The sequence below is a fragment of the Myxocyprinus asiaticus genome, chromosome 8 (genome assembly GCF_019703515.2).
Source record: "Myxocyprinus asiaticus isolate MX2 ecotype Aquarium Trade chromosome 8, UBuf_Myxa_2, whole genome shotgun sequence".
In the NCBI taxonomy this organism is placed as follows: domain Eukaryota; kingdom Metazoa; phylum Chordata; class Actinopteri; order Cypriniformes; family Catostomidae; genus Myxocyprinus; species Myxocyprinus asiaticus.
Window position 1 is genome coordinate 12,058,509 of NC_059351.1, and position 10,362 is coordinate 12,068,870.

Genomic DNA, 10,362 nt, shown 5'->3' on the forward strand with positions numbered 1-10,362 from the left:
ATATTCTTCTAAAAATCTTCGTTTGTGTTCAGCAGAAGAAAAAAAATAGTCATACACTGGGATGGCATGAGGGAGAGTAAATGATGAGAGAATTTTCATTTTTGGGATAATTATCCCTTTAACATATGGGGTCCCTGAAGAATCATATGTGTTGATGTTGATTCGGACATTACATAATAAAAGCTGATAATAAACGATCAAATTAAGCATAATAGAAAATACGCTTTTGCGAATATGTATAAAGTTTATTTAAAAACAAGAGGTCCTTTTCTAAACAACTTTTATAGACAAAGTTCATTGTTTTCCATCCAGCAGGTATGATCTACTCCTCATTTGACACTTCATTGAAGGCGAGTTGTGTAAAAGTGTGACTATTAAGGAATGAGTGTGTAAGTGCTTTTTGTGAGTGTGGGAGGTCTGATACTTTCAGTGGTCACACAGACACACTGAAACAGAACTCCATGAGAGAATTTCTCAGTAGCTGCATCCCTCAACGAATGGAATCACCAATATCCCTCTGCGAACAAACAGTCACTGGACTTCATGAGGTAGAAGACTGAGAAATGAGATCATGTTTCCAGATTTAACTTTGGAACAGTTTGGTGCTGCTAGCATTAACATTATAGTATAACATTGTCTGTTCTGGTAAAACTGTTTTAAATATTAAATATGCAGTTGATCGGGTACAATATATTTCATGTTGGTCATTTGCATTTCCCCATTGCCATTTCAAAGATACAGAGTATGCTCAACACTGTAACAATATTAAGGTGTTCTTACATTTTGTCCAAGAACACACCATACACCTTTATCTTCATTTTCTGAATATAGTAGCTCTACAGTGCCCTCTTGTGTGTAAATTCAGCGCAGCATTCTCTAATCTCCAAAAACACTACTATAGGGTGTTTTTTATTATAGGGTGTTTCTTAACTTCTTCAGAAGGCAAAAAAGGCGACAGTTAACCAGAGGCTCCTTCTTGATTAAAAAAAAACGTCCTTTATCGTAGTTCAGAAGTTCAAGCCAACCATTTATCGAAACAGAAGAAACCCATATTGGTTATTGGATTGAGAGCCAAGAGAATGTTGCTGTTGGATGGAGGACCAGAAACATGAAGATGGTCATCAGGTTTACTCTTCAGCTTGAATCTGTACCCTGCGTCTTCCCTGTACTGTAGCCACCACGGCAGCGAGGAGTTAAAGACACATTTACATTTTCTCAAAAGTAAGTTCGTGTCCACAGGTGCGACACACCTTTCTGTAGAGATCTTCCTCTTCATCTAGCAGCTCCTCAGGGCCGTACTCATGCTGGTGAATGCTGGTATCCTTCTTAAACATACTGCTCCTCACTGCCCGCCTTAGCTCTGAAAGCCAGATGCAGATTGAGAGCAATGCATAAATGCTTAGGTACGTCCTACCTATGTTTAATGGTGCAATGCTCAAATATTTAGTAGTGCGTAAATTGTGACTTAGTGCCCATTTACGCCACAACTAGACTAAGTTGTAACGTCCGTATAGCTGGAGCAACTGGCCCCTGATGTATAGTATGTGGCTGATCATGTGATCTCAACATGGTGGCTATCACCCCCATGTGGAATAAATCATTATTTTCTAGACCACAAGTAAGTCTTCATCTTATCATTTTAAACATGTTTGACAAAAACTACTATTCATTTATGTGCTTTTATAACTGGAAAAATGGACTTGGGTTCAACTGACACAACTGTCTATTCTGCCACCCATGAGTAACAGCATAAGAGGCTTCCATACCTTTAACTTTCTTGTTGAAGCGTTTCTGCTTCTGCACCTCCCTGTTCTCCTCTCGACTCTCCTTGGCTTCCTCAAGAGCCTCCTCACTGCCCCACACCTCCAGAGACCGTTTCACCACCTTAACATTAACAATACAGTCACAAATGCGTTCACAATGAAGTCACAAAGCAACACAAAAGGAATTAAACAGTTCTCCCTTTAGAGCTTAAGTTCTGCTTAACATCTTTTGACAAAGAGAAACATAGAGAGGTGACTGTGTTCCTACCCATATGACATGTTGAACTCACCTGAGTCTTCAAGTAGAGTTTCATGTCTCCCCAGCGTGGGTTGTGAGGATTTTTCCTCAGGATAAATCGTAGCGGTGGCTCCCTCTTATCCAGATCACAATCCTTCATAAGGAAAGTCTGCTTCGCTTCCGTGCGAGATATCAGCTTGTGTTTCACTTCATTGTCTCTATGTAAACACAGGCATATATACTGATACACAAAAACACACAACAGTGGTTGTTTTGAGCTCTTTCTGGACTGCAGGTGCACAGAAAACACACTGAAGCACTGAAACTGAAACCGAGACAAACCCTACAACAGCATACCAGTGACACCAGCTAATAACATCTGTAGTCTCTAAATTACTGTACTTCTAGTCTCTGTAACACTGATTAAATGCTAATCGATAACCCGCTATGATCACATACCGTGATCACATCTAGCCAGCAGCCATAACACCCTGTAGCTCTCGCCTGGTTGCTCACTGAAGCTAAGCAGGGTTGAGCCTGGTCAGTATCTAGATGGGAGGCCTCCTGAGGAAATCTAAGGTTGCTGCTGGAAGAGGTGTTAGTGTGGCCAGCAGGGGGTGCTCACTCTGTGGTCTGTGTGGGTCCTAACACCCCAATATAGTGACAGGGACACTATACTGAAAAAAAAGGCACCGCCTTTCAGATGAGACGTTAAATGGAGGTCCTAACTCTCTATGCTCATTAAAAATCCCAAGGCATTTCTCGTAAAGAGTAGGGGTGTATCCTTGGTGTCCTGGACAAATCCCCCCACATTGGCCCTTATCAGTCATGGCACCCTATTCATCCCCATCCCTGAATTAGCTGTATCACTCTACTCTCTCCTTTCCATCAACAGCTGGTGTTTGGTGAGTGTACTGGTGCACTATGGCTGCCGTTGCATCATCCAGGTGGATGTTGCACACTGGTGGTGGTTGAAGAGAGTCCCCCCGTTCACAATGTAAAGCGCTTTGAGTGTAGTTTCAGAAAAGCACTATATGAGTGTAACATTCATTAATTCATTCATTCATGATATCCATTACAGATGCATGATGGCTATATAAATGTAACATTCATTCATTCAAATACAGAATGGGTGGTTTGATGATGTTGTACCTGCATTTGTCACACACAGACAGATCAAAGCTGTTGCTGAGATAAGAGTCCATAAATGGCTTTTGACACTCCTCACACATCAGGTAATCAGGCTCCATCACTGGGGCTGAAACACACACACACAGTTCGAGTTACCGGTACTTATTCTGACTAAAATAGGGATGACTTGAAGCTTTCTTTATACACCTAACTTCATCCTAAGCATTCTGATAAAGACAATATCTACCAGACTACAGTCATGGATGGCATTTCTGATTACCAGGTTGATGGACAACTCTCCTCTCTTGCTGTTCATCCACTGCTGTCTCCTCCTCTATAAAGAACCCTGCACCAGAGTCTACAGTTTTTGCCACTTTGGCACAAGTAGCACCTAAGGGAAGACAGACAAATTCCACACACCATAAAAAAAAAACAGATTATAGTCTTTCCCTTCAAGAAGAGTGATACAACTACAGGTGCTGGTCATATAATTAGAATATCATCAAAAAGTTGATTTATTTCACTAATTCCATTCAAAAAGTGAAACTTGTATATTATATTCATTCATTACACAGACTGATATATTTCAAATGTTTATTTCTTTTAATTTTGATGATTATAACTGACAACTAAGGAAAATCCCAAATTCAGTATCTCAGAAAATTAGAATATTACTTAAGACCAATACAAAGAAAGGATTTTTAGAAATCTTGGCCAACTGAAAAGTATGAACATGAAAAGTATGAGCATGTACAGCACTCAATACTTAGTTGGGGCTCCTTTTGCCTGAATTACTGCAGCAATGCGGCGTGGCATGGAGTCGATCAGTCTGTGGCACTGCTCAGGTGTTATGAGAGCCCAGGTTGCTCTGATAGTGGCCTTCAGCTCTTCTGCATTGTTGGGTCTGGCATATCGCATCTTCCTCTTCACAATACCCCATAGATTTTCTATGGGGTTAAGGTCAGGTGAGTTTGCTGGCCAATTAAGAACAGGGATACCATGGTCCTTAAACCAGATACTGGTTGCTTTGGCACTGTGTGCAGGTGCCAAGTCCTGTTGGAAAATGAAATCTGCATCTCCATAAAGTTGGTCAGCAGCAGGAAGCATGAAGTGCTCTAAAACTTCCTGGTATACGGCTGCGTTGACCTTGGACCTCAGAAAACACAGTGGACCAACACCAGCAGATGACATGGCACCCCAAACCATCACTGACTGTGGAAACTTTACACTGGACCTCAAGCAACGTGGATTGTGTGCCTCTCCTCTCTTCCTCCAGACTCTGGGACCCTGATTTCCAAAGGAAATGCAAAATTTACTTTCATCAGAGAACATAACTTTGGACCACTCAGCAGTCCAGTCCTTTTTGTCTTTAGCCCAGGCGAGACGCTTCAGACGCTGTCTGTTGTTCAAGAGTGGCTTGACACAAGGAATGCGACAGCTGAAACCCATGTCTTGCATACGTCTGTGCGTAGTGGTTCTCCCCCACATTTTTGAATGGGTTTTGTTTCACAATCCTCTCCAGGGTGCGGTTATCCCTATTGCTTGTACACTTTTTTCTACCACATCTTTTCCTTCCCTTCGCCTCTCTATTAATGTGCTTGGACACAGAGCTCTGTGAACAGCCAGCCTCTTTTGCAATGACCTTTTGTGTCTTGCCCTCCTTGTGCAACGTGTCAATGGTCGTCTTTTGGACAACTGTCAAGTCAGCAGTCTTCCCCATGATTGTGTAGCGTACAGAACTAGACTGAGAGACCATTTAAAGGCCTTTGCAGGTGTTTTGAGTTAATTAGCTGATTAGAGTGTGGCACCAGGTGTCTTCAATATTGAACCTTTTCACAATATTCTAATTTTCTGAGATACTGAATTTGGGATTTTCCTTAGTTGTCAGTTATAATCATCAAAATTAAAAGAAATAAACATTTGAAATATATCAGTCTGTGTGTAATGAATGAATATAATATACAAGTTTCACTTTTTGAATGGAATTAGTGAAATAAATCAACTTTTTGATATTCTAATTATATGACCAGCACCTGTAAAGTCTAAATAAAAAGGCGCGCAATTGTACAGTTTTCTGGAATCAACACATTTATCGGATGCAATATTCATGATGTTTTTAGGCATATAACAAACCTTCTCCAGCTGAAGATGGTCTGCTGGCGAGCCTGGCTTGTCTGAGCATCAATGCACGTTGTCTGTTCCGTTCAATTTTGGCCAACATGTGCGGCGTTAAGGGCGCGCTGGACTCATTTAAATAGTTTGCGGTATCCGATGGTGAATCTTGAGAATGACTGGTCTCCGGCACATCCATGATCAATCTGTATACAGTACCAGTCAAAAGTTGACACACCTACTCACTCTTTATCATTCTCCTTGTTTATTGTTGTAACATCATCAAAAACTGTGAAACAACCCAAGTGGAGGTATGGGAATTCAGTCGTGATCAAAAATGTTAAGTAAATCAACACTCGCATATTTTAGCTTCTTCAAAGTAGCCACCCTTCAGTCTAGATTACAGCTATTCACACTCTGGGCATTCTCTCAGCTAACTTCATGAGGTTACAACTACAGGTAGACCTAGACCGATATATCGGTTTTACCAATTAATCAGTCCCAATAGTTATTTTTGTGGAACTACTGATTCGGAAAATTGGTTATATTGATCAATGCATATTTTGATTTTTAAATCCAATATTATAAATTGAAGCGTGAGTATGTGAGTATATGGAAACTTCCCCTGTCAGCACATACACTATATGGCCAAAAGTTTGTGTACACCATATGTGCTTGATGAACATTTGATTTCAAAACCTTAGGCATCAATTTCCCCCTTTGCTGTAATAACAGCTTCCACTCTTTTGGGAAGGCTTTCCACTATACGGTATGTAGTAACATGGCTGCAGGGATTTGCTCTCATTCAGACACAAGGCTATCAATGAGGTCAGAAACTGATGTTAGTCGATGGGGCCTGACTTACAGTTGCTGTTCCAGTTCGCCCCAAAAGTGATCAGTGGGGTTCAGGTCTGGGCTTTGTGCAGGCCAGTCAATTTCTTCCATGCCAGACACAGTGAACCATTTCTTTATGGACCTCACTTTGTTCACAGGGGCATTGTCATGCTGGAACAGAAAAGGGCTATCCCCAAACAGTTGCCACAAATTTGGAAGCACAAAAAGCCCAAGCCATTACTGGATTTAATGGAGTAACCAAATTCGTGGTTGTCCACAAACTTTTGGCCATATAGTGTACATTGTGTCTCCAACTTCATATCCTGTGAATAATAATAAATCGTATTCCTCATTAAACTAAACCTTTTATGAAGTGAATATTTAGGCTATAAAAAGCCTAATTTGGTAAATACTTACATATAGCACATTGTAACGGAGCCAAGTCCAGTTCCATGTTATGCACCAAATCTTGATTTTTTTTCTGGTTATTATTGGTATTTTGGTGGAATAATAAACTGCATCTGGGATTTTATTCATTTTGGACTCTTGTAGCCTCAGTGTCTGTGACCGCCATAGTAAGGAAATCTGCCGATTAACTGGTTATCTGCCTTTTCCACCACCTTAGATCGATTCACTTTCGGTTGACCTCTAGTGCCAACTGGGATCCTTTTTAAACCAGGGGCTGAAAACGTTACAAGGAATGAAAACAAAAGCCGAAAGGAAACTGATTTTTTTTGCAGAACGTAACTGAAAACGGGAACGAAGTCCCTTTCAATTGATCCGGTGTGAAAACATTGTTTTTAAAACATTTTTTATTAGTCTAAATGGTTTATCACAGTAAATTTGAAAAATTACACCACTCCCTGTTGCCCAACAAATGAGGCTTCTGAAGGAAACTGATGCATCACACATTTCTTTGCCTTAATGCACATTATGGATGAAGCCTTCTGTGACATGCTAAAGCCCTTTTCGTGAACTATATATAACGACTACGTAAACATGCACGCTTAATCCGGATACAAGGAAAAATATAGATGTAAAAAGTACATTTCTCAGTTGTTTCCAAGTCTTTACTGAATTATTGTTAGATATGAGCATTAATACAGATTTAATGCTGCCAGGTTCTGAATGAGAAGCAGATCTGTAATTAAAACAAATTATTAAAGTAAAATAATTATATAATTATTAAATGTAATAATAATAATAATAATAATATGGCCTGCATAAGATGACGTTTATTCCAAACACACCTAAGCAGTGTGTGCATGCATGCAGGTGAGAGAGATTTTGGCTATGAATTAATTTTAGATGGCCAGATGTATTTCTGAAATATTTTAGGCAATACATTTAATATTAAGAATCCATTTATTGAAAAGACATTATTTTATATAGTTATATATAGGCTACTGTATACTTAGCTTGTTATTATTTCTATGCTTAGAATTCCCCCACATGGGAAAAAAATTTAATTGCTTATTTTTAGTTATTTTGGTTGAGGCAAGTCTCTTATTTTGAGCTTGCTTTTCCAGATCAGGTCCCTTTTTTTCCTTGAGAGATCTAGTAACACTGCACCTGGTATATCACCCACCGGCCAGTTAACGTTATTAACCGCTCTTTAACTTTGTTCTAGGCTAACGGGTTACCGATTGGAAAGGAGGCTGTGAACGCCGGAACCGGAACGGGAAAAAAATACCGTTTCTACTCAGAATGAACAGAAATGAAAACATTTCGTTTTTAATCCCTGTTTTAAACAGAATTGACTGGGGACTGAATGACAGCTGAAAGACAAGTCAACAGCTAAAAAATGGCAACTAGCCAAGCACCCTCAGAAAAACGCTAGCTAAAGTTTCAGCGAGAATGTCAAACAGTCATTGTTCATGCAATAAAATGGTGGTAACTTGGAATCAACTACATCAAGAGATTAAACAAAATAACAGAGAAATTGTGTGACTTCTTACACGTTTTGAAGAATATACCATATTTATTTGAGTTTAATATGATTTCACAGTGGTAACAATCATAGTAACTTTGTATTTGGTCAGAAACTATGGTTGGTTCATATAGTAACTAAAGCAAAAGAGCTCGAGACCTTTCAACCAACACGGGAATATAGGAATAATATGTCTTACCGGGAGCCGGTGTTTGCTGTTTTCTTACGGCTGATCTAATGAGACTGAAATTAGCTAGTCAGACTTTTTAGTGTGATGTTTACGAATGATTCAATGAACCCACAGAACAACAGTGAATGAAATATGTTATTGACACTCCTTCTCTTGTCTGAATTTTTGGCACAACAAGGTCAACATCGCCATCTATTGGTTCTTTTGTGAAAAACATTGAGATTGATCGTATTTATTGTACTATAAATAACATGCTACCAACGTTATGGTTTAAATTATGCAAACAATAACGTATAGGCAAATAAAAAGTGACAGAATACATAAAAAAAAGGAAACAGAGAGAGAAAATATGTATCCATACATTCAGGCACTGACAGTTTGCTTTTAAATTTTTAGAAAACACTACAATATAGTTTAAAAACATTTAAAAAAGACTTTAAGCCAGACCATTTCAATTATATATGTGTAACTTCAGCACTAATTATTGTGAAATTTTTTATTAATAATATGATTCCCATAGCCATTGCAAAAGACCATTATTCTGCCCAAAATGATTACTGGCACACAAAGTGCCACTGATTACCATAATACCCCACATTTATATGTAAGAATATTGTTCATTATATATATATATATATATATATATATACACACTGGTGGCCAAAAGTTTGGAATAATGTACAGATTTTGCTCTTATGGAAAGAAATTGGTACTTTTATTCACCAAAGTAGCATTCAACAGATCACAATGTATAGTCAGGACATTAATAATGTGAAAAATTACTATTACTATTACTGGGTAGCTCAGTGAGTAAAGACGCAGACTACCACTCCTGGAGTCGCGAGTTCGAATCCAGGGCGTGCTGAGTGACTCCATCCAGGTCTCCTAAGCAACCAAATTGTCCCGGTTGCTAGGGAGGGTAGAGTCACATGGGGTAACCTCCTCATGGTCGCTATAATGTGGTTCGCTCTCGGTGGGGCACGTGGTGAGTTGTGCGTGGATGCCACGGAGAATAGCGTAAAGCCTCCACATGCGCTATGTTTCCGCAGTAACACGCTCAACAAGCTACGTGATAAGATGCACGTATTGACGGTCTCAGATGTGGAGGCAACTGAGATTTGTCCTCCGCTACCCAGATTGAGGTGAGTCACTATGCCACCACGAGAACTTAGAGTGCATTGGGAATTGGGCATTCCAAATTGGGGAAAAAATAAAAAATCCTCCACGTGCAGCAATGACAGCTTTGCAGATCCTTGGCATTCTAGCTGTCAGTTTGTCCAGATACTCAGGTGATATTTCACCCCACGCTTCCTGTAGCTCTTGCCATAGATGTGGCTGTCTAGCTGATCCCACAAAAGCTCAATGGGGTTAAGATCCATAACACTCTTTTCCAATTATCTGTTGTCCAATGTCTGTGTTTCTTTGCCCACTCTAACCTTTTCTTTTTCTGTTTCAAAAGTGGCTTTTTCTTTGCAATTCTTCCCATAAGGCCTGCACCCCTGAGTCTTCTCTTTACTGTTGTATATGAAACTGGTGTTGAGCGAGTAGAATTCAATAAAGCTGTCAGCTGATGACATGTGAGGTGTCCATTTCTCAAACTAGAGACTCTGATATCCTCTTGTTTAGTTGTACATCTGGCCTTCCACATCTCTTTCTGTAGTGTACACCTTTGTATGAAATCTTAAGTTTTTTTTTTTTTTTTTTGGCAATTTCAAGCATTGTATAGCCTTCATTCCTCAAAACAATTATTGACTCACAAGTTTTTAGAGAAAGCTGTTTCTTTTTTGTCATTTTTGACCAAATATTGACCTTAAGACATGCCAGTCTATTGCATACTGTGGCAACTCAAAAACAAACACAAAGACAATGTTAAGCTTCATTTAACGAACCAAATAGCTTTCAGCTGTGTTTGATATAATGACAAGTGATTTTCTAGTACCAAATTAGCAATTTAGCATGATTACTCAAGGATAAGGTGCTGGAGTGATGGCTGCTGGAAATGGGGCCTGTTTAGATTTGATCAAAAATGACTTTTTTCAAATAGTGATGGTGCTGTTTGTTACATCAGTAATGTCCTGACTATACTTTGTGGTCAGCTGAATGCCACTTTGGTGAATTAAAGTAACAATTTTTTTCCAGAAGAGTAAAATCTGTACATTATTAC

The 10,362-nt window shown here is 39.3% G+C and overlaps 1 protein-coding gene across 2 annotated transcripts; it reads right to left on the reverse strand.

Moving 5' to 3' along the window:
• Positions 1-8,354, reverse strand: xpa (xeroderma pigmentosum, complementation group A). 2 transcript variants are annotated; one of them, XM_051704730.1, is made up of 7 exons: positions 6,496-6,988; positions 5,266-5,450; positions 3,413-3,523; positions 3,154-3,259; positions 2,054-2,219; positions 1,767-1,884; positions 1-1,360 (listed from the first exon to the last, which is right to left on the reverse strand). In XM_051704730.1, exons 1-7 carry the CDS (start codon positions 6,504-6,506, stop codon positions 1,206-1,208), a joined length of 852 nt encoding a protein of 283 aa, XP_051560690.1. In that variant the 5' UTR covers positions 6,507-6,988; the 3' UTR covers positions 1-1,205. The 2 variants fall into 2 exon arrangements, with proteins under 2 accessions (XP_051560690.1, XP_051560691.1); XM_051704731.1 differs by lacking the exon at positions 6,496-6,988 and adding an exon at positions 8,208-8,354 and having other exon boundaries at positions 2-1,360.
• Positions 8,355-10,362: the final 2,008 nt, after the last annotated feature.

Coding starts and splice junctions, on each gene's coding strand:
- xpa (XM_051704730.1), bottom strand. Junction 3,524..5,265: donor ACCATCTTCAGCTGGAGAAG/GTTTGTTATATG, acceptor GTCTTCCCTTAG/GTGCTACTTGTGCCAAAGTG. Junction 1,885..2,053: donor AACTCTACTTGAAGACTCAG/GTGAGTTCAACA, acceptor GTTAATGTTAAG/GTGGTGAAACGGTCTCTGGA.